The sequence below is a fragment of the Monodelphis domestica genome, chromosome 2, assembly GCF_027887165.1.
Source record: "Monodelphis domestica isolate mMonDom1 chromosome 2, mMonDom1.pri, whole genome shotgun sequence".
Classification (NCBI taxonomy): Eukaryota; Metazoa; Chordata; class Mammalia; order Didelphimorphia; family Didelphidae; genus Monodelphis; species Monodelphis domestica.
This window is the reverse complement of record NC_077228.1, coordinates 265,291,600-265,316,205: the sequence shown is the minus strand read 5'-3', so window position 1 is coordinate 265,316,205 and position 24,606 is coordinate 265,291,600. Positions and strand designations below refer to the sequence as shown.

The 24,606-nt window shown below is 38.2% G+C and overlaps 1 protein-coding gene across 2 annotated transcripts; it reads right to left on the bottom strand.

Moving 5' to 3' along the window:
* MOG (myelin oligodendrocyte glycoprotein) lies at window positions 1-23,149 on the bottom strand. 2 transcript variants are annotated; one of them, XM_007483462.3, is made up of 8 exons: window positions 22,849-23,149; window positions 21,574-21,921; window positions 7,974-8,087; window positions 6,947-6,967; window positions 6,293-6,313; window positions 4,105-4,221; window positions 3,521-3,541; window positions 1-944 (listed from the first exon to the last, which is right to left on the bottom strand). In XM_007483462.3, exons 1-8 carry the CDS (start codon window positions 22,934-22,936, stop codon window positions 931-933), a joined length of 744 nt encoding a protein of 247 aa, XP_007483524.1. In that variant the 5' UTR covers window positions 22,937-23,149; the 3' UTR covers window positions 1-930. The 2 variants fall into 2 exon arrangements, with proteins under 2 accessions (XP_007483524.1, XP_007483523.1); XM_007483461.3 differs by lacking the exons at window positions 3,521-3,541; window positions 4,105-4,221 and having other exon boundaries at window positions 22,849-23,138.
* Window positions 23,150-24,606: the final 1,457 nt, after the last annotated feature.

Sequence of the window (24,606 nt, the reverse complement as noted above, 5' to 3'; positions counted from 1 at the left end):
TTTATGGCTTATGTGATTTAATAAGGGACAGTGTTGGGATGAAAAAGGGGAAAGGGGAGAGTCACACAAAGGAAGAAGGAATGGGGTGAGTGAAAGGGGATAGTATTATTATTAATCAGCACCTAGCACAGTTCTTTTACATATGGTAGTCATTCAATAAATAGTGGTTGAATAAATGAGAGATTGACAGAAATAAGGATGAAAGATGAGGATGTAGGGAGAAAGAAGACTAGACAGAGTATTGGATACATATAGAAAGAGGAGGTATAGAAGAGAAACTGAGAATTCCACCACTTTTATTCCCTAAGCACTCTGATTCTTATTAGTCTGCTATTGTCACAGAAACTTAAAGCCTAGGAATCTTGGGTCAACTCCACATGTATATGGCCTCCCAGTTCCTACAGGAGACTCTCCCATATGTACTCTTCAGGGCCCAGCTGCTCCCTCATCTCTTAGGTCTATGAGGTCTCTTCCTTTTGCCTCCATTACACTCAGGCCCTAGCTCTTTGCAGAAGGAAATCAATATTCATTTGCATTTCATTGGGCCCTTAATTTACATTTGATATCCAGATAGAGAAAGGATGGTAAATGAAGAAAGGCAAAGAAAACAAAGGGAATGGAAATGGAAAGAAAAAGGAAACTGTAGAAAGAAACAAGGAAGAGAGAGATTGAGCAAAAGGAGAGGCATTAGAAGAAAAAAAAGAGACTAGAAAGAAGAAAGAATTCTTCCTATCTTGGACCTGAGGTCCAGAAAGGATCGTTTAAGTGCCAATTTGAATGTCTTCTCTTCTTGGCAAGTGGGTGAGGAATCCTGAGGGAGAAAAGTGCTGGAGGGTGCACCTCTCTCGTAGGCTAGCCTCCAGTGCCCTCCAGTGAAGGATCAAGCTGGTCCACCTCTTCACTGTTGCTTCAAGGGGAGGCCAATATCACTCAAAAGGGGTATTCTGGAAGAAAAAGAAAACCTCTTTTGGACATCTTGAACTGGATATCCCTTAGGCATCTCAAACTCTAAGAGTAGAAAACATAAATCTGTCTTTCCCCAACCCTCCCCTCTTCCTAATTCCTCTGTCATTATAGAGGAGTGCCACCATATTCCCAGGCACCCAGGCTCTCAACCTAGTAATTTCTCCCTCCTACTCACTCTGCAAATCAAATCCGACATTCATCCCTGGTCTACTGCAAATCTTTCAGTTGGTCCCCTCTGCCCCAAGTCTCTCCCCATTGAAGTTCATGCTCCACTTTGGCCAAAAGAATGTTCTTAAAGTGAGAGTCTCATCATGTCATTTCCTTGACCCTGCCCTCATTCAATAAACCCCAGTGGCTTCTTATTACCTCAGGGTTCAACTATAAAGTCCTTCACAACCCAGCTCCTTCCTTTCTTTCTAGTCTTTTTCTTTTTTTCTTTTCTTTTCTTTTTTTAAACTTTTTAAAAACTCTTACCTTCTATCTTAGAATCATTAAGTCTATCTTAGAATCATTCCAAGATAGAAGAATGATAAAGGCCAGGCAATTAAGCTTAAGTGACCTGCTCAGCAGGTCACACAGTTAGGAAATGTCCGAGGTCAGATTTGAACCAAGGTCTTCTGGACTTCAGGCCTGGAGCTGTATCCTTTGTGCTACCTAGCTGTTCCATTGGTTTTCTATCGTCATGTTCTCTTCCATATACTCTATGATACAACGACATTAGGACATTAGCTTTGTTGTCGTCCCTCAAACATGACACTCAGTCTTCCATTTTTTCGCTGACTGTCCCCAATGCCTGGGATTCTTTCCTCACCCTAACTCCTGACTTCCCTGGATTCTTTTAATACTCAGTTAAATCTTACCTTCTTTAAAGGGCTTTTCCCATCATGACCCTTGCCCTCTGTGAGTGCCTCCCACCTGAAATTACATTCCATCTATATATTTTGTATATATTTTACATTTATAAAGAAGTTTGCATTTTGTGTTCTCATTAGAATGTAAGTTCCCAGAGGGCAAGGATCATGTATTTGTTTTTTATCTGTCCCTAGTGCTTAACATGGTACTTCACATATAGTTATAAATAAAATAAATGATATAATAAGTAAACATAAATGGTATGAACTATATAAAAACCATAAAGTATGTAAATAATGTAACTTAAAAAAACTTTAATCAGTGCTTCTCAACTGATTTACTCCTTTTCAACAGCATCCATCACAGAAGCAGAGAAGACTGCATATTGTGTCTCTTTCCCTACCTATGGGGTAGAACTGCTTTGGCTTAGAGTAGAATCTTTTTCTAATCCGTTGATTGCTTTTAGGACTCCCTGTTTCCCTCCTCCCACTCCAAACTAGCCAAATTGAGCTGCTTTGTTCTTCTGACTCCCTCATTCTCTCTTGACCTGAGTCATGAAATATAGGACATTTATGAGAATTTAGTAATTTTTATATTGTGTAGAGGTGAAAAATTAGAATTCTTGACCCAGAAGAGACCATAGCTAGTAATGCCTTAGATTTCTTTAGTACCTATAGGAAAACTCTTTAAGATTATATGACTTGTCCAAGGATACACAGGTAGCAACCAATTGTTTTTCTAAGGGATTACTACCACAAAAGAGGTGGTAACTGGTTGTTCTTCATCTCTAATGAGAATATACTTAGGATATGTGACTTTGGCTTTGTCACTTAACCTCCATGGGCCTCAGTTTTCTCATCTATAAAATGAGGAGTTTGGAATAGACAGTTTCTAAGGTCTCTTTTACTCTAAATCTTTGACCCTATGAGCCTACATGGAATGAAATGTGCAATTATAAAAAGAGACTTCCTAAGACACAGGAATCAAGGAAAAGGGAGAGTAAGGGATTTCTTTCCTTCGAAATGCTTTTACAGATGAAAGACCACCTACTGCTTTCCTTCTGGGATAGAGGAGGAATCATCTGAAGTGAAGGAAAGACTTACCATAAATTAATATTAAATTATAAAGACATCTAGGTGTTGGCAGATTGAGCACAGGACATAGACTTACAAAGATGACCTGAGTTCACAGCTTTCCTCAGACACTAGTTTTGTGACCCTGGCCAAGTTTCTTAATTTTTCTCAGTCTCAGTTTCCTCATCTAAGCAAGTCATTTAGCCTTGGATGCCTAGTCCTTACCACTCTTTTATTTTAGAATCAATATTTAGTACTTAGTATACTTAGTATTGATTCTAAGACAAAAGATAAGGGTTTAAAAAAAAGAAGACTAGAAAGATAGGAAGGAGTTGGGTTGTGAAGGACTTTATATTATAGTAATAGCAGGGTTATTTGACGATCAAGTGAGTTATTATATATAAAGTTTTTCAGTAAATCTCAATGTGCTACATAAATATTAGTTATTATTAAACAACTACTGCATGGCAAGATTATACTAGGAAAATCTCTGTCATGAATATTAGGACTTCCTAGGGACTTAGGACCCCAAACTTCAGGAGAATGAAATGGAGGTGAGGTCGCATCGATGGGGAAATATAAAGTGGAGACCCATGGAAACATATGGATGGGGGGAAAGATGAACTTACTTAGCTCTTCGAGGAATTGTCCTAAAACAGAAAGAAACAAGCACTCAGGTCACTGTTAAATTTCTTGATCAGGTAAGTCCTAACCTGTGCTGATTAGCCTGAGGCTCCCCATCCTCTTTCTTTTTGGAAATCAAGCATTGCTATCTTCTTGCTTAAGAATCTAGAAATGTTTACTCTCTTATTTTGATAAGTGTGCCCCAGGAGTGTGTGTATGTGTGTGTGTGCATTTATGCATGCATGCAATTATGTATCCAGTACCTGGCCCCCAAGGCCCAATTTCCCTCTTCCCTTTTTGTTACTATTTATTTGTATTTTGTAAATACATAACACAATATAATATGTAACATAACTATAATACATATGATTTGTTAGAAATATGTAACAAATTATAATACATATGCTTTTCCAAGAGAAACAAATTCTCACTTTATCGATGTCCAAAAATCTTGTTCTTTTTTTCCCTCCTTCCTGCCCCTTCTCTTGCCCCCTTCCTTAGAGGGCAGGTAATAGGATTAGGTTACATCTTATTTTAAAGGGACTCTACTTTTTGATTATCCCGGAGTTCCCCTACTCTGACAGTTTACCTGCCAATCTTCGATGCAGCCAATTGTAACAGATGATCATGGCAGCGAGGGGCCCCAGAACTGGCACAATCACAAAAAGTGCTATCTTCCAGCAGGGTACTCTCAGGAAATAGGGATCTGAATATAGAATCACAAGATCAGCATCTTGGAATCTCAGAGAGAGGAAGGGCCTCAGAAGCCATCTTACCTGCTGAACAACACTCCCCTCTAACCTGGCCACCTTCAACTGTCTCCCCCCACCCAAAGTGATTATACGAGCTTCATTCGAAGGAATTCAACTAAGGCAGAACCTAGAACTGTCTTCAGCAACCGGTTCCACTTTTGGATAGCTCTTATTTCTAAGCATGATCATAATAACCATAGCAAGTATCTCACCCCTGCTAATTTATCAAAATCCTGCCATCCTTCAAGGTCCAGCTGAAGTGTCCTCCAATTCTTCTTTCATCCACTTAGCACACAGTTATGTTTCCCTCCTCTGAACTCAGAATTATAGGATATTAGCATAAAAAGGAAACTTAGCAACAGTTGGTCCAGACAGCATGGAGACCTGCAAAACTTCCCTAAACTGGATTAAAACTTAATTGGGTATTGTTGTTGTTATTTAGTTATTTATTCAGTATTGCTGTTGTTATTTAGTTATTTATTCAGTCCAACTCTTCATGAGACTTCATTTGACGTTTACTTGCCTATTTCCTTCTGGAAATCATTTTTACAGATGAAGAACTGAGGCAAACATGGTGAAATGACTTGCCCAAGGTCACATAGCTAGTAAATGTCTGAGGTCAGATTTGAACTAACGAAGATGAGGTCTTCCTTCAGGCCTAGCACTCTATCTACTGCATTACCTAACTGCCTCAAGAACAAACTAGCTATGCCTCTACCCCAAAAACAGATTCAAATATTTTATAATTTTAAAAATTTAAAATAAAATTAAAATAATTTTTTATATTTTTATAATAATTTTAAATAAAACTTTTTTGATTTTATTTAAAATTTCATAATTTTATTAAAATTTTTATAAAATATTTTATAATTAAAAAAAACTTCTCTTTTAGAATCCATACTGTGTATTGGTTCCAAGACAGAAGAGCAGTAAGGGCCAGGCAATGGGGGTTAAGTAACTTGTCCAGGGTCACACAGCTAGGAAGTATCTGAAGTCACATTTGAATCCAGAACCTCCCATCTCTAGGCCTGGCTCTAGGCCACCTAGCTGTCCCTGGTAATTTTCAACAAAATAAATAAAAATATAATACAATATAGAGAATGCTAATTTATGGTTTTCTAATAAACTATGTTTGAGTTTGACCTTACTACTTTAGACCCCTCATTTGGCACATATTGGAAACTTAATAAATGTTTATTGATTGATTGATTTAGGAGATGATAAAATTGAGAGCCAGAGGGATAGAATGATTTGTCCAAGGTCACAGCAAGTAAGTGGAGGAACCAGGATACAGACCTGGATCTCTAGATGTTGGGCAAGTCACAGGATGACTTGCTCTTAACCTTAGGGAGTCTTCAGAAGCAAAGCAGCCATTCCCCAGTGTAATTCCTTTGCTCCTATCTTCCTCATTATGGTCCATATAAACCTAATGTCCCCCTGAACTCTGTTGTTTCTCTGCTGATCAAAATTCCATAACTCATGTTGTGATTCAAGATTTTCCTCCTCCAAAAAGCCTTCCTTGACTAACCCCAATCCATCCTCATGGAGCCTTCACTGACTTTACAGTCTTTACTGTTTTATAGGGAGTCAGTTTGTTTTGCTTTATAGGATATTAGACTACATTGTTGGTGTGGAGTAATTACATGTATTTCTTTTCTTTATATCCATTCCACCTGCCCCCCCCCCCATCCCAGTGACCATTGCAGTGCTATATATACAAAATGACATATTGAATTAAATAGTGTAGGGAACTAACTTTGCTCTTATTCCCTGTGTTTTACTCTCAGTCCCCTTGCATTTATCTTCTGTCTTATATTCCTGGTGATTGAGAAATGAAGATGATGAGGCATGGCTGGTGAAACAAAATTTTAACTCAGAGATACTGGGATAGGTAGAAGGGGGGTTGGAGAGGGGGGGAGAGAGGGAGGTGAAGAGAGACAGAGAGAGGGGAGAGAGAGACAGAGACAGAGAAATAGAGAGACACAGAGACAGAGACAGAGAGAGAGAGAGAGAGAGAGAACTTACCAAAAGTTCTATGAAGATTCTCTGAAACACAAAAGGGAATAGAGGATTAGTTTAGGTTTGATAGTCATTAGGCCTGGAGGACTTCTCTATTCTTTTAAGGATTTGGTTACCTATTTTCTTTAAATTGTTCCTGTAATTATTCAGTTCTGAGAGGCAGGAGGCCTCTCAAATAGGGAGGGATGGAAGGAAGAATCCCCTGTTTTGTGGACAAAGTCTAGGGAAATGATGCTTTTTCAAAAGGGAGATGCCTGGATGAGAAGGCCTGTTGAAAGGTCATAGGAGTCTTTTAAAAGGGAAGAATTTTCCAAACCTTAAGAACTTTAGCAATAATCTAGTTTAATTTTGTTTTACAAATGGGGAAATTGAGGCCCAAAGAGGCTAAGTGACTTTCCAAAGTTGAAGAACTGGAATATGAAGTTGGATCTTTTAACTCTAAATCAAGTACTTTTCCTCCTACTCCAAAATGTGTTGGTAAACTCAGGGCTTTAGAGGTGGGTTGGTGAGACTATGAGACTGTAATCATTTGTCTCCACCACCCATACCTTCCCACTGGAATTGAAATAGGCAATTTCTGAAATCTGTGGCCGGGTTATGGGGTGGGTTGTCTAGATTCATCTTGGGAACTATAATGAGATAGGGATACATAGAACTTACCAATCTCTGCTTGGAGTTTGCCTAAAATATAGAGACAGAGACATACATTGATTCCTGCTTTGCTATGACTCTGAGCCCAAGACCACTTCTTCCCAATATCCTTGTATTTTTGCTCAGGCCTCTTCTCTACTCCCTGGGAACTCCCTTCATTCTACTTATATTGTATCTCCCTCTTTTAAACCATGGACTTAGGAAACCTTGGATTGACTCCAAGTTCACTTTGACTGGGCTTTTACTTTGACCCACGGCCAAGAAACTTGATGATACTCAGTGTGCAGGCATTATTTTGCATTTGTACTGATTGATATATGGCCCTGTAAATCTTCATGTATTTCATGTCTTTCTCAGGAGAATGTGAGCCCCTTTTTGAGGGTGCAAACTACCCAAAGGTTAGGGGTCAGATAAAGCAGACTACTAATTGTGAAGCATTATTTTAGGTTTCCAAAACATATTCTTTCACTTTCTCCTTTCTCCAAAGTCTAAGGCTAAGGTTTGAAAACCCACACATTTGCAGGGATGTGAATTGGATAGAGACAATTGTGACATTTTAGGGTGAGCATTTACTCCTCTGAAGTTGACAAAAGCTACAAATCAGGGCTTGATATATTGTTTTTTGATTGTCTAGACTTCAAAAAGTGATGGAGAAAATGTTAAGAATGCAGATTAAACTTAAAACTAGTTTCAGCATAGACTTTGCCTTAGAATTATAGTTTGATTCCATTTAAAAATATTTGAGCAGGACACAGTGGCAAATTCCAAGATAGAATGTGATAGCAGAAATTGGGGGTCAGGTGAGGAGGAAGAGACCAATTAACTGGGGGGGGAGACTTCAGAATTGGGATGCTGAGATTATGAAAAATCAAACTTTGCTTATTTCACAATTTTGCCAAGATCAGGAGTTTCATACATAGAGAGTACACAGGAAATATTTGCCCAAGTTTTGATGACTTCCCCTTTGCAGAGTAAAATATGTAAGATCCTCAGCCTACTGACCCTCTTATTCTTGGCCTATCATATAGAACTATACCTCTTAGTCTGTGTTGCATGTAGAGAAAACCAAGACCAATGGTGATTTGCAGGATGAGAATAGGCAGGACAGCAATCAGAACCAGTATTCCATGGTTAAGCCAATAAAATGGATCTGAAATGGGGAACAGTCACTGAAGGTTAGTTTTCTGGCAATTTAAAGTCCTGAAACTGCTGTTATTTTTGTTATTTTTTTAAACCCTTACCTGCCATCTTGGAATCAATACTGTGTATTGGTTCCAAGGCAGAAGAGTGGTAAGGGGTAGACAATGGGGGTTAAGTGACTTGCCCAGGGTCACAGAGCTGGGAAGTGTCTGAGGCCAGATTTGAACCCAGGACCTCCCATCTCTGGGCCTGACTCTCAATCCACTGAGCTACCTTGCTGCCCCCTTATTTTTGTTATTATTTGATCATTTTAGTTGTGTCCAACTTTTGGTGACCTCATTTGGAGTTTTCTTGATTTCTTGGTAAAAAATGATTTCTTGGTAAAAAAAAATGGCTTGCCATTTCCTTCTTCAGCTTATTTTAAAGATGAGGAAACTCAGACAAACAGGGTTAAGTCATTTGCCCAGGGTTATCAGGTAGTAAGTGTCTGAGGCTGGATTTGAACTCAGGTCTTTCTGATTCCAGAGTTCTGTGCCATCTACTTGCCCCAAATTGCTATTACAGTGGTTGTCATATCTTCAAACCAGAAGTGATCTTGAGAGATCATATCACTCCTCTTCCTGCCTTCAGGAAGGAAATATTTAAATCTAGGGCATCCTTTGGAGTTCACCTAAGTCCAAACAACTCATTTTACATAGGCAAAAAGTGAGGAGTCAAATTTCTGGTCCAGGTTCACATAGCAAATGCAAGAGATGGGATTCAAGTCTCATCTTAGGACTTCAAGTACAGAGCTCTCTCACTAATGGGACTGCTTTTTTTTTCAAACTGTTTACCCAGTTGGGAATCTCTCTTACAGGAGGTAAGGCTGAAATTTATTTTAATCACCACTTCCCATATCTAACTGACCCTTACTGTTGGGTAATTCTTTTTAGGATGCCAGGGCTAAAGATGACCTTAGAATTCCTTCTGCAATTAAAAAAAAATTCTTGACAATAATTTATATTGTATCATTTTATCTATTTTCTTTCTTTAAAAATTATACTGATATCTTCTGTTTTTATAATCCCTAAATTTTCCTTGTTATCTCTCCCCTTTACACTTCTCAGAAAGCTGTCCCTTATAACCAAACTAAAAAAGAAAAAGAAAAGAGGAAGAAGAGAAAAAATTTAGCTAAAACAAGAAATGCATTAGGGAGAAAAAGCCCAACTAACCATGACATTATATTCAGTGTTCTTGGACCACCACTTCTGCCAGTTGGTGCTAATTTTTATTTTAAATATTTCTGTCTTAAAATTGATAGTAAGTATCTGTTTCAAGGCAGAAGAGTGATTAAGGGTTAGGTAATTGGAGTTAAATGACTTGCCTAGGGTCACATAGGTAGGAAGTGTCTGAGGCCAGCTACATTTAAACCCAGGACCCCATATCTGAAGGCCTGTCTATCCACTGAGCCATCTAGCTGCCTCTCCAAACAGCATTTAAAAAGAAGTTGAGTCTTATTTGTGTATGCGATCAGATCATACCAGTATAGTACTGCAAATTGAAGTCCAGAATGGTAGGTGTCCCCTACTCAGAAGTGAAACAGTTTTCAACTATCAGTCCAACTTATATTCAGGGCCTCTTTAAATTTGTAATTACCAGGAATATAACTAATAACAAGAGTATCGCATATAACTAGTGAATCTGTGTCATAAGGCTGTCCTTCAGGGACTTAATGCAAAGGCTTGAGGCAAGAGTGAGCATGTATAGAATTTTATATGAAATCCTCTCAAATCTTTAACTTGTCCAACTCTTCCAACCACTGGGTTGGGTGGATAGGGAACATATGGCCTCCTTTTTATAGATGAAGAAACTGACACCTTAGAGAAGTTATGCAAGATGATATGGCTAGGGTTAAAACCAAGACAAGAACTGAGATATTGGTCTATTGTTGGAATTTCATAGAGTGGAGGGCAGGGTAATTCTTCCCAGATAGCTACTAAGGGAACTTGTCTAGATTCAGTTGGTCAGCTAGCATTTATTAAGTACTTACTGTGTGCCAGGCTCTGTGTTAATTACTTGGGGATACAAAGAAAGGGGGACAAAAGTCACATGATCTTTGCTATATGGGAACGTACAATCTAGCAGAAGATGCAATAACCTATATACAAAAAAGATATATACAGGGCAAGTTAGATATAATTAACAGAGGGACATCATTAGAATTAAGAAGGATCAAAAAAGGCTTCCTGTAGTGTAGAAGATGGAATTTTAGTTGGTATTTAAAAGAAGTCATGGAAGCCAGGAGGTAAAGATGAGGAAGGAAAGCATTTTGGGTATGGGGAATAGTGAAAATGCCCAGTCAGAAGAGGAAGTGTGTTTGAGGAACACTGGGAAGGCCAGTTTCACTGGATCAAAGAATTGGAAGAAGAGGTCTCTAAAGAAATAAATCTGTCAGATAACATCCTTGCTATGAACTCCCCAAGTTATAACATCACGGTTTCTATTTTTCTGCCAGGCTGATTGGAAAGACTAGTACAAGGGTATACTAATACCCTACACATTTGAGGAATTCTATCTACAAACTCTAATGTTTATTTGAGACCATTTTCATTTTGTTCTGTGATGTAGTAGATCAGGATGAAGATAATAATATCAAAGGAATTTTCAAATATTAAATGATATTAGACTGCCTGGAAATGTTTTTTTTTCTCCCTCATGTCTAAAGAAATTAGAAACACTCTTTTTTATGGGACACTTGGGAATATCATCTTGCAGTTTCATAGAACATAAGCAAAAATAACACATTTAATCAAAGGAGATATTTGTAAAGTGCTTGGCGCAGTGTCTGGCACATAATGTAGGTACTTAATAAATGATTGTTCCCTTTCCCACATGAAGATACTTTTGGATTTTGTGACACCTTCGCGCCCCCACCCCCCCCTTTTAAACCCTTACCTTCCATAGTGTGCATTGGTTTTCAAGGCAGAAGAATGATAAGGGTTAGGGAATGGGTTTAAGTGATTTGTCCAGGGTTACACAATTAGATAGTGTTTTGAGGCTAGATTTGAACCCAGGATTTCCCATTTCTAAAACTGGCTCTCAATCTACTGAGCCATCTCACACAACCCCTTTTTACCAACTTCTGTTGCACAGGATGAAGAGCTAGAAGAATTCTACTCTTCCTTCTCTTTCTTATATCAGTAGTATTTAGATAGCACTTTATGGTTTGCAAAGTACTTTATAGACATTATATAATTAACAAAATTCTCCAAACCAAACCAGGATATATTTTGATACTCAACAACCTTAATGAGAAGGCACAAAGAGGTTTTTATTTAAGTTCCTGAATCTGAGGAGAAGAATAAAGCCACAGCAGGGAGCTTAAAAAGCTGGAGTTTTCTGGTAGTTAGAAGCAGTCAGCTGATAGAGGGTTTCAACTCATTCTTCTTTTCTTTAAAAAAAATTTTTTTTTAAACCCTTACCTTCCATTTAGAATCCATACTCTGTATTGGTTCCAAGACAGAAGAGCAGTAAGGGCTGGACAATGGAGATTAAGTGACTTGCCCAGGGTCACACAGCTAGGAAGTATCTGAGGTCAAATTTGAACACAAGACCTCTTAGACTCTAGGCCTGGCTCTCAATCCACTGAGCCACTGAGCCACCAAGCCACTGAGCCACCCCTTCTTTTATTTTCAAGGTGGCCAGGGTTAAGTGACTTTCCTAGAGTTACACAGCTAGTAAGTTGTCCAAGGCTGGATTTGAACTCAGGAAGATGAGGTTTCCTGACTTCAGACCCAATACTCTATCCCCTGCATCACTTAGCTGCCCCAGCTTTAAGTGATTCCTTGATTCTTGGAAGAGAAAATTGATTTCATTGAGGAGCTTCAGGGACTGCCATTGGCAAGACATGAAGCTTCTCTTAAATGCTTATTGAATTCTGCTGCCACCTACGTTTGGAGAAGGAAAAGCTGAGCAGAAAATAGACTGCAGCAACTTTGTGTCCAGATTTGTTTGTGTGCTACTGTGAGCAATTTTCTGGTCAGAAAATTGAGCATCTGGGTGAATGAGCTCAGAGGCTAGCCAGTCTGAGGAGCTTAGGTCTCTGGCTTAAAGGGAATCGCTACTCACATTAAGAGGTTAACACTTTCTTAATGCCCTCTTAAGGGTGGTTGTAAATTGAAAGAACTTATAAGGAGTATAGAAGAGGCTTTATCTAGCTGGAGAGTTGTGAGGACCAGCACTCAGCAGAAAAATGGATTTGCATTGTGCAGATGATCCTGAACAGGCTAATTACACCAAAGTCTATTATTTCAGGGTTGTGAATTACCCCAACACAAGGGTTTTTCTTCATCATGTGGTTCTCTGAAAGGTCCCTGTGGATGTGCCCATTTTTCCCCATGCATATAGAACATATTGGTGGGAGAACACAGCCAAGTTTTATATGCAGATGGTGATATATTTTGTAATTTATTTATAAATGTGTTTGATTTTGCATATTAATAATAATTATCATTTATGTAGTGCTTAGTGGTTTGCAAAATGCTTACATATATTAGCTCCTATATGTAAGGTATTATTTCTTTAGCCTTACTGCTAAGTTAATGGTTATTGAGCAGAGTTGGGAAGACCTGAGTTTAAGTCCAGCCTCTCTTTTAAGCTGTGTGATCTTGAGTAAGTTACTTTATAATAATAATAGCTAATATTTATATAACACTTACTATGGCCTAGGCACTGTGCCAAATTCTTTACAAAAATTATTATCTCATTTGATCCTCACAGCAACCCTGGGAGGGAGGTGCTATTATGATTCCCATTTTACAGATGAGAAAATTGAGACAAAGAGATATTTGTAAAATGAGGATAATAGTAACATCTACCTCCCAGAGCTGTAATGAGGATGATTTGAGGTATTTGTAAATATTTGTAAAATGCTTAGCACACTGCCTGGTCCAAAGTAGGCACTTAGTAACTGTTTGCTTCCTTCCAATGGGGTTATCCCTAGGACCTTGAGAGCATTTGAGTGTTACCACATGGTAGTGATCTATGTCTAGTAACTTAGCCCTGCCCAAGTGAAGGCAAATTGAAGTGAATGAGCCAATCAGAAAGGGAGTAGGTATCAATAAGCCTTTTACAAAGATGGCTTTGAAGTCCTTACAGAATGAAGTTGGCTAACTCATGTAAGGGACATTTGGCAGCACAAAGAGTGCTGTCTTTGAGTCAGGAAGATATGAGTTCAAATTTGCCCTCAAATACTAACTAGTTGTGTGACCTTGGGCAAGTCATTCAACTTTTATCTATCCTCAATTGAAACATAGGGATAATAACACCTCTCAGAACTGTTGTGAGGATCAAATGAGATAATATGTTTAAAGTACTTAGTACATTGCCAGGAACATAGTATTTTTTCCCTTTATTTTCTTTCTTCCTTCCTGGATAATACTGTGCTATTGCATTAAGCTTCAAAACATTACAGGGCCTTCTCACTAAGACCCATGCCATTTCAAAAGAGATTGTATTCATGGTAAATTCTGGAGAGACTGTGGAAAAACAGGTACTTGAATTCAGTGTTGGTGGAGCTGTGCATTGGTCCAGCCATTCTGGAAAGCCATTTGGTATTATGTCCTCCAAACTGAAACTGTTCAGAACATTAAAGGAAGAGAAAAAGGACTGACATATAAAAATATTGATGATAGCTCTTTTTGCAGTGGCAAAGAATTGTAAACTTCAGTCGTGCTCACCAGTTGGGGAACGATTGAATAAAGTATGACATATGGAGGTGATGGAATATTTGTGCTGTAAAAAATTATGAAGGAGGTGGCTTCAGGAAAACCTGGGAAGATTTGTATGAATTGATACAAAGTGAAGTGAGAATGATTTATATAATATCAGCAATATTTTAATGAGGAACAATTTTGAAAGACTTGGGAACTGATCAACACACTGACTAACCACAATACTGAAGGATTCATGATGAAACATGCTGTCTACCTAGAGATAGAAAGCTGATGGTCTCAGAACACAAACTGAAGCATGTTTTCTCCTTCCTTCCTCCCTCCCTTCCTTCTTTAATATGTTTATCATAGGAATTTTTTTAAACCCTTATCTTCCATCTTGGAATCAATACTGTGTTCCAAGGCAGAAGAGTGGTAAGGGCTAGGCAATGGGGGTTCAGTGACTTGCCCGGGGAAACACAGTTGGGAAGTGTCTGAGGTCAAATTTGAACCCACAACCTACTGTCTCTAGGCCTGGCTCTCAATCCACTGAACTACCTAGCTGCCCCTGTTTTGTTTTTATACATATCTGTAACAGATTTTGCTTTCCTTGCCTTCTCAATGGGTGGGACAGGGAATTAGAGGGAGAGAATTCAGAACTAAAAATAAAATAGAATTTAAAAAAGAGATAATCCATAAAAGAAAAACAAAATTAATGAAAAATGATTAATGTCCAGATTATGACATATAGTTGAATAACCAACCCACTAAATTTATATATATTTGAGTTGAGTACAATAGATAGAGTTGAGGAAAAAATTGAATAGGAGAATGAAAGTTCATTTGATTACACTTATGTATAATTCCAAATTAATGTCTGCTCCAAAGACCCCTCTTTTTGACTCAAATGTTTTCCCAGTGATGAGGTATGTTGGAAAATATTGGAACATCACAATTTGTAAAAGACTAAAATTGTGACTCAAGGGTCAATAGGGAGACTTGGTGACTACAAGTAACATTTTAGTGTTTTTTAAAAAATTAATTTATTTAGTCAATTTAGAATATTATTCCTAGGTTACAATAATCACATTATTTCCCTCCCTCCCCTCCATCCACCCTTCTTGCAGCCAATGAGCAATTTCATTGGGTATTACTTGTGTCCTTGATCAGAATACAAGTAACATTTTAGCATATTTATAATGATAAAGTACTCCTGAGAAGTAGTATAAGAGATATTAATCAGGAAATGTGTTATCAAAAAGGGAAGTACACTGGTCAAGGGACAAAAAACAGTTGTATAGACATGTTCCCTTGATACTCATAAAATGTAAAAAGATCTAGAAGACCTTATCCAATATATGTGTGGATTCTCTTTGGAGGATTTATGGGAGAAAAAAAATCACAGATTAGAACAGCATTGTTATGTATGGATAAGAAGGCATGGCTGAGATCAGATTTCACTGAGGTAGGAAATACCTGCATCAGGTCCCTTTAAATACTGAAGAAGAAAACAATCTCTCTCTGTAGCCCAAATTTCTTTTTAAAATTTCTTTTTCCCAGAAGAGAATACAACTTTACATTCAGGTTGTCAGTTACAATTGGCTGTGGCCCTGTGACCCTGGGTCATTCACTTTACCTTTCTGTGCCTCAGTTTCCTCAAAAATAAAATGAATCCCTCATAGATTTATTAGAAAAATTAAAAAAGATGAAGAGTATGAACGCCCTTTTAAAAGTATAAAAGATAAATGTAGTATGTATATGATATGTAGTTGATGACCACCTAATCCACAATGTTGAGTTTGGGGTCAGGGGACATTGGCTCTGCTTCTTGCTACTTTTGGTGTCCTGACAAATCACTGAACCTCATTGGTCCTCAGTTTCCTCATCTATAAGATTAGAAGGTTGGAATACATACTCTCTGTGGTCCCTTCTAGCACCAAATGGATGATCCTAGCAAGGCATTTATTATTAGTTAGAAGCTCTTTTACTTTATGGAGCCCGTTGTTAACACCCAGAACTGTCTCTATTCTTAATTTGGCATGCAGTCTATATAACCCAGTGGGGGAACCTTTTAAAACCAAAATAATGAGCCACCTTCCTGTAGGCAGAGAGAACAGAGGAGAGGAATTGATCAAGGAGTTGGGAAAGCTTGACATTTCTTCACAGTATGTTATCTTTTCAGATAAACTCACCTGTGCAGCACACATTTAAGAAGGTTCTTTCTTACATTTCTATTTCCATATCTCCAAAGGAGCCCATAGAAATAGGGCTTTGTTGGTCTGGGTACAGTGAATTCTTTACCACAAACAATCACTTCAACTGAATTCAATAAACATTTATTAAGGATCTACTCCATGCCTGTATAACCAAAGCTCCCTACGGTTGCTCTATACAACAGTCACTCTTTCTATACAAAAGTACTTGATTGTGTAATGCTTTGCACTGTACGTGGGGAGGGGAGAAGAGGAGGCTGTTATACTAGTTCATGCCCTGACTACTCTTTTGTTCTGTCCCGGAACAGCATTTACCTTTCAATTCTTCTGTCCTCTCCATGTCATTCTAATCACCCACCAGCTGAGACAGAAAAATCCGCCTACATTCTCAAACCAGGACTAAACGAATACTGAATATTTGTATAGTTCACAGTGTACTTGACACCTTGGACATTCGTTAGACCCTCACAACAACTCTCTTGAGTTAGGTGCCATCATTGTTACTACATTACAGACGAGAAAACTGAGGTTGAGATAGGTTAAATTACTTGTCCAAGACCTTACAAATAATAAGTGTCAAAGGATGGATTTTAACCTGATGTCTTCCCACCTCCAAATCCAGCTTGCTATCTTTGAAGCTACCTCTCTATTTTGAAACAAAATACAGCACAACAAATAATCAAGGCACTTGTGACTCAGTCTGTGGGAGTGGGAATGATGAATATGGGGCTTTGGAAAAAAACATTCATTGCAGATACCATTAAGAACCCTTCATCTAGCTATCTCCATCCTCTCAGGTACAAACATGAATACTAGCTGACTGCCATTTCCTGAGTAGGGAACTCTGATACCTCTAAGACAAGATGAAGAAGATAAAAGGGAGGACTCCAAAAGGAGTTTCTGGAGTTGTCAGCTAAATTCATCCCTGCACTGGGCAGCTAGGTGGCTCAGTGGATATAGAGCCAGGCTTGGAGTCAAGAGGACCTGGTTTCAAATCTGGCCTCAGACACTTCCTAGCTGTGTGACCCCGGGCAAGTCAATTAACTCCAATTCCCTAGCCCTTACTGCTCTTCTGCTTTGGGACTAATATTCTGTATCGATTCCAAGACAGAAGGTAAGGGTTTAATTAAAAAAAAAGTAATCCCTACTAAAGTCGAATGCACACGTGCGTGCGTGCGTGCGTGCGTGCGTGCGTGTGTGCGTGCGTGCGTGTGTGCGTGTGTGCGTGTGTGCGTGTGTGTGTGTGTGTGTGTGTGTGTGTGTGTGTGTGTGTGTGTGTGTGTAAGGAGCAGGGAAGAGTAGATCTGGGACAAAAAGTCTAAAAGGAGCAATAAAGAATTGTCAAAATGATTAACCAAGACAATAAAGATGATCTACCTCCAAAAAAATGGAGAAAAATAAAAAATAAGAAAGAAGATCCAAGTCCTGATTCAATAGGAGAGGGTGGGGTGGGGTGGGGGGAGAAAGGTAAATCTCATTAATATCTCACACAAAGTCTTTTTCTGTGTGTGTGTTTTTAAATGCAGTTTAGGCATATCTGACTATGTCATTCCCCCTACTCAATAAACTAGGATGAAATATAAACTTGAGGATAAGTTTTTCGAATAACATACACATTCTAGGAAAAACCTCAAGCATGAAATATAAATTCTTCTGTTTGGCTTTCAAAGCCCATCACAACCTAACCCAAATCTACTTTTTTACCTTCCTTCTGTATTCCTCCTCTTCCAGAGCTTTATGGTCCAGACAAACTGGTTGCTGTTGTTCCTCACACAAACTATTTTATCTTCTATCTTTGCACAACTGACCATTCCATAGCCTGAGACACACCCTCTTCTTATCTCTGTCTTATGGAATCACATCCTTCCCTATCTCAAGTGCCACCATCTGTCAGAAACCTTCTTTGATGCAACTGCTGTTGCCCTCCTTTCCTCCATGAACTTGTTTGCATTAGTTTGTAAATACTTATATTCATACATGCTGTCTCCCCCAACAGAAGGTAAGCTCCTTGAGGGCAAGGACTGGGTCATTTTTGTTTTTAGATGATTGGCATACAGTAGGCCCTTAATAAATGTTTGTCGAATGATTGACTGACTCATCCCTGTTACTTCCCTTTTTGCACAACTCAGAGGAATTTTTTTAAACCCTTACCTTCCACCTTAGAATCAATACTAGGTATTGGTTCCAAGGCAGAAGAGTAGTAAGAGATAGGCAATTGAGGTTAAGTGACTTGCCCAGGGTCACATAGCTAGGCAGTAGTAGGCAGAGGTCAGACTTAAACCCAGGTCCTCCCCCCTGCAGGCCTGGCTCTCTATCTACTGAATCACTTAGCTGCCCCTAGAAGAATATTTAAAAAAATTTATTAATGCAAATTGGTTTGATGTTGTAGACATTTTTAAGAAGAATAGAATTCTATATCATCCCTCCCCTTTTAAAATATATTTACATAAAAATAATTTTTAAAAAATAAGATGAAATCAGACACTGGTTATTTGTTGTTTTGTATAACCAGAAGTTAATGGCATGTCCATTAAAGGAAGCTATGGCATTGATTTGACATTCCATAAATAGTTTTCATATTGTATGAAACGAAAAAAGACACAGATTGCAATTTGGAGTCATGAGCATGAATTTTAAATGTCTTAACATTTTAAGTACCTCTTTTCTTGTGCCCATCTTGTCTTTTGGTAGAAGGATTTTCTATATAAAACCATCCCCTGCTGTTGGAACTTCCTCAGAATTATGTGCTCATTTTAATTTGTTTGTGGTAGAGCCCAGCTCTTTTCTAAGAAAAATAACTGACATTTAAGTATTGCTTTAAAGTTTGGGAAGCACTTTATAAACATTATCAATTAATCAATCAACTAGCATTTATTCCTATGTGCCCAGGAAGTATGCTAAGTAGTAGGGAAGGCAAAAACCAGTTCTTGCCCTCAAGGAACTCACAGTCTAATGGGGGAAGACAATGTACAAACAAGATATATACAGGATAAACTGGAGATAATTAATAGGGAAGGCTTTTGATTTAGACAGATTGGTAATAGCTTGGAGGGATTTTAGCTGAAATCTGAAGGAAGCCAAGTAAGCCAGGCATGAAGGACAGAAACAACCTGTGAAATGCCCAGAGTCAAGATATGTAGTGTTGTGTTTGAGGAATTGCAGAGGAAAGTGTCAAAAGACTATGTGGGGGGAAAAGGTATTAAAAAACTGGAAAGGGAAGGGGGTTTTGCAGGCTTCAAAGTCCAAAGAGGGGACTTTATATTTCACCTTGGAGATGAAAGGGAATCATTGAAATCTATTGATTAAGGAAGAGGGGGTGGCATGGTGAGTCTTACACTTTAGAAAGATCAGTTTGAAAGCTGACTGGAGCATGGAATAAAGTGGGGAGAAACTTGTAGCAGGGAGACCAACCAGAAGACTATTACAATAGTCTAGGTAGGACGTGATGGGGGTAAACCAGGGTGGTGGCAGCATCAAAAGAAAGAAGGCAACACATATGAGAGCTATTATGAAGGTAGAATGGATAGGACTTGATTATATATGGGAAGTGGGGTAGGGGTGAAGAGTTGAGGATGACATCTAGGTTATAAGCCAAGTTGTCTGGGAGGATAGTGGCTAACCCTTGAAAGCAAATAGGAAGTTAGGAAGAGGAAAGACCTTGGGAGAAAAGATAAGTTTAATTTTGGACATGTTGAGTTTAAGATGTGTGTAAACAATTAATTGAGAAGTCCAATAGGCAGTCAGAGGTGCAAGACTGGAGGAAAGGAGAGATATTAGGGCTAGATAAGTAGATCAGTAGCATGTAGGTGATACAGTGGAGAGAACACTAGATAAAGTAACTGTGTGACTGGGCAAGTCATATAATTCTATTTGCCTCAGTTGTTCATCTGTAAAAACAAGCTAGAGAAGGAAATGCTGTAGCATCTTTGCCAAGACATCCCAAATGAGGTCATAGAGAATTAGATACAACTGAACAACAACAAAAATGATTTGAGAATCATTAGGATAGAGTTAATAATGTAATCCAATCCATGAGATAACCAAGTGAAATATTATAGAGGGAAAAGAGAAAGGGGTCCAGGATAGAGCCCTGTAGCTAGCAAATATGACTTAGATCAGTGATGTTGAACCAATGGTGGAGCACTTGGGCCACTTCCCTCCTCCCCCCCCCCCCAAACTCACTGAGGACATTCCTCACTTCACCCACCCCTCCACCCAGCAACCCAATGGGAGAATTTTCTCCCTTCCCTGTATGGGGTAAGGGGGGCATGGCATGGCAAATGGTCTCTAAAAGGTTCACCATCACTGGCCTAGATGAATATCTAAGGGAGCAGTCAGTCAGGCAGGAGGAGAACCAGGATAGAGCAGTGACACAAAAACCTAGACAGAAGAAGATATAAAGGAGATATCATTTGAATTTCACAAAAACATTGTGAGAATGAGGAAATAATCTCAGAATGAAGTGTTTTGTCCACTTATAGCATAAAAGAGTTTGGATCTGAACCTTAGTCTTCCTTCATCTGTATTCAGCACTCTATCTATTTACTATTCCATGCTGCCTTTATATTGTAGCACTTTTCAATTAAGGAATGATCTAGATCTGAGATTAAGAGTTGGAAGAGAATTTATCTAGTCCAACCCCCACATTTTACAGATGAGGCCATTAGGTTGCCTGAAATCACACAGTCAGTAAGTAGTAGGACTATCAACTCTGATTCTCTTACTCCAAATCAATCCTTCTTTACATTAAATTATGATTAATCACTCTGATCCCAGGTCTACTATGCTATATTACCTCTGCTGATATCTGAAAAAATCTGGAAAACATTATCTTGTGTGGAACAGATTTGATTTTATTTATTATAAAGTTAGTGGCACTTTCTTTGTAGAAGACCTAACAGATTATTTATATCCAAGATAGTGGTAATTATGGTCCTTTTAAAAAAAGGATCAATTGCTTCTGAGTTTAAGCTTGAATACCATTTTGAAAGAAGGAAGATATCTATATGTTTTTTAGATTTTTTTTATAATAGCATTGAGTAAATTGTCTATATATAAACCAGACCAAAGACGTAAAATCTTGGTTAAAAAAGAAAAATAAAATAAATGGTCCAGAGGTTGGGAAAGGGTATAGAGAAAGATATGGGTATGATACCTCTTTTCTTTCTACTAGGTTTACAGTATTTCTTTTCATCTTTTAATTCCCTATAGAGAAACCATATATTAGCTCTGTTTTTGTCTATAGTTCCTGGAGACTAGTAGTATGATTTCTAGTAAAGGTCTCAATAAAACAAAACTCCACTAAAATAATTTAATTTTATATGGCATTTGTTGATAGAATTTGACCAATTAGGAAAAAAAAAACCACTTTCCTAAAAAGTCAGAGAATGGATGCTTTGAACAATTTGTGTCTTTGCTCAGCTTTTATTGATGCAAAAATAAAAACTGATTATATTTGCAATTACTTGTTGTTTTGGATTATGCCCTCACTGCTCACTTTTCCCGTTGGTTCAACCATTAGAAGATAAATGAAATTTCAAAAGAAAGTGTCAGCTACCAAAAAGATAACATTTAATATCAAATAAAGCCTGACCTTCCACCTTTAGCTGCATTGCTGCCTCTTCTTGGTATGAGTGATCTCGGAAGAAGCAGGTATAACCTCCCTCATCGGAGAATCTCACATGCTTGATCCTTAGGGTCACCTTCCCTTCTCCTATGGCATCCTTTACCAGTTTTGTTCGGTCCCGGTATTCAGGTGCCTGCTCCGCATCTTGATCCTTTCCATTTCGATAGAGGTGAACCACTCGAGAAAAGGGAGACCGATACCAGCCGATCTCCATTCCTGTTGCATTCTTAGCAGGTGAAAGGTGGCATGACAACTCAATCAAACCCCCTACAAAGGCCTGGGTTGGGTGATCTTGTCCTATTACTCTGAATTGTCCTGTTCAGCACATCAAGAAGAAATTAAGGATCAGAGGGAAACCTAAGAATGGTAGTAAATGCAGGTGGTGTAGTCAGGGGAAGATGGAGGTGCTAAATTCCCAAGCAGAATCTAAGATCCAGAAGAGACCTCAAGCATCCACTTTTGATCTTTAAATACATATATATGTATTTATAAATATAAATTTATAATGATCAAGATGCTCTCTTGCCCTTTTAATCATTTTAACTGTTTAAGAAACCAGAGTTGCCCCCTTTTTTGTTTTCTCATTCAATTCAAACTCTTTAACCTAGCCTTGAAGAGTCCTTTATTAACTTCTTTTTGAAAACAGTTCTCATTTTGATTCTTCAACTCTAATCTGCACTTTTTCCATGTCCCATTTTAACCTCTAAAGCTTTGCTCATGTAAAATTGCCTTAGATGCCCTCCTTTATTAATTTATGGCCCCCTCTCCTTCTAAACACACTTCATTTCTCTCCTGCAGGAAGACATCCTAGTTTATTACCATCTGGTCTCTACTCTGTATCTTCATAAGCATTTTTGGATTCTGATTCACTATATTATTTGACATTTTATATACATATATATGTTACTTTATGATTGATTACTCATGACTTCTTTTACAGTTTTATAGTTGCCCTTGGTTAGACAACAAACTTCTTAAAGGCAAAGATTCTGTGAATTAGACTTGAAGATTACCAAGGGAGGTGATACTCTTTCATTAGACTTGAGAGTCAAGAGCCCTCTGTCTTACTCTTTTTTTTTTATCTCCCCTGTGTTTAATAAAGAGCTTTGCTTAAAAAAAAAAAGCAACTAGTTGACTAGTTGATTAATTAGCCAATGGAACATTAGCTCTCCAATATGATGTAGAAAGTGACTTCTTATATCTAAAGTTCTCCTTGCAGAGGAAGGAGCAGACATTTCTTACCTGAGTAGGTGGAAGGAAGTTGGAGAAGGAAGAGGAAGAAGAAGGAAATGAGGTAGCCAGGCAAAGAGGATCTTGGTAAATTCCGCATCTCTATTGACCCTGAAAACAGGAAACCAAGATATAGGGAACTAAAAAGGTACAGAGCCTCAGACACATGTCCCTTCAGCCCACTGAAAGACCTTGAAGAGATGCTTTTAGAAGGCAGTGTCAATTCCAACTGTCCCCACCCCCTCCCTTCCCACACCGCAGCTGTGCCTGTGGGACTGGTCCCACATTAGCTTACATCCAACACAAAAGAGCTACAGAAAGGAGGGAAGATGAGTGTTTTCTCCTCCTCCCCATCAAAGGAATGGAGCAGACACTGCCTGGTACTGAACCCTCTGACTGTTGTCAGTGGCCCTAGCAGCTCCTCTACCAGCTGAAATTTCTCTTATCCATTACCTTCTTCTCTTTGTTTTGTTCAAGATGCTATGGAAGTATGAAAAGCAATTAGCTGAGACTCCCTACTGATTTTGGCAAAGGTTTTCTATGATCTATGGAAGCTAAAAGACCACCATGCTCATAACATTAGTAAATCACATCATTTTAAGTCTAAAGTCCAAGTTTCTCTTTCTGTCCTGTTAAGTGAGGTAAAGAATGAGGGAGGGAAGGAAATGTATTCTAGGGGGCAGCGGTGTGCTGGAGCCAGCTTGTACTGGCTCAGGTGAGATGACTTAATTTATATATCAGAATTAGAGATTTAGATTGTGCTAAAAATCAGGACTTGATTTATTGTTTTGTTGATTGTCTACTTAAAATGATGGAAAAATGGTAATAATATAATAATAATAATAAACTTAAAAGTGTGTTGTGGTTCTAAATCCCCCCTGATTAGAGAAATGCAAATCAAAACACCTCTGAGGCACCTACTCCAGTATACCTAGCAGATTGGTCAATATGATAGTAAAGGAAAATAATAAATATTGGAGGGGATGTGGCAAAATTGGAACACTAATGCTTTGCTGGTGGAGTTGTGAATTGATCCAACCATTCTGGAAGACAATTTGGAATTATGTCCAAAGGGCTTTGAAAAAATGCCTACCCTTTGACCCAGCAATGCCTCTACTATGTTTGTATCCTAAAGAAAATTTTAAAAAATGGGAAAAGATCTATTTGTACAAAAATATTTATAACTGCACTTTTTTTGTGGTGGCAAAAAATTGGAAAATGGGGGGGGGCCCTTGATTGGGGAATGGCTAAATAAACTGTGGTATATGATGGTGATGGAATACTATTGTGCTATAAGGAATGATGAATTGATGGATTTCTAAATGAACTGGAAAGATCAGCATGAATTGATGAGGAGTGAAATAAGCAAACCAGGAGAACGTTATATACAGCAACTGATATTTTTGTAGAATGATCAAAAGTAATATAGACTTTGCTACTAACAGCAATGCAATGATCCAGGACAATGCTGAGGGACTTATGAGAAAGAATGCTATCCATGTCTAGAGAAAGAACTGTGGGAGTAGAAACACAGAAGAAAACATATGATTTATCATTAGTTTATAGGGGCATGTGATTTTGGATTTTGGTTTTCAAAGATTACTCTATTACAAAAATGAATAATATGGAAATAGGTTTTGAGTGATAATACATACATAACCCAGTGGAATTGCTAGTCAACTCTGGGAGGGAAGGATGGAAGAAGGGAGGGAGACAACAAGAATTATGTAATCATGGGAAAAAATTAAAAAATAAAATAACATTAAAGAT

Bases quoted from the DNA above. Each gene is read 5' to 3' on its own strand.
- MOG (XM_007483462.3), bottom strand. From the start codon at position 22,936: ATGCGGAATTTACCAAGATCCTCTTTGCCTGGCTACCTCATTTCCTTC. The intron at 8,088-21,573 runs GTCAGGCTTTAT...TCCCCATTTCAG, and splicing joins AATGCAGCTAAAGGTGGAAG to ATCCATTTTATTGGCTTAAC. The intron at 4,222-6,292 runs GTAAGTTCTCTC...TTCTATATTCAG, and splicing joins GAATCTTCATAGAACTTTTG to ATCCCTATTTCCTGAGAGTA.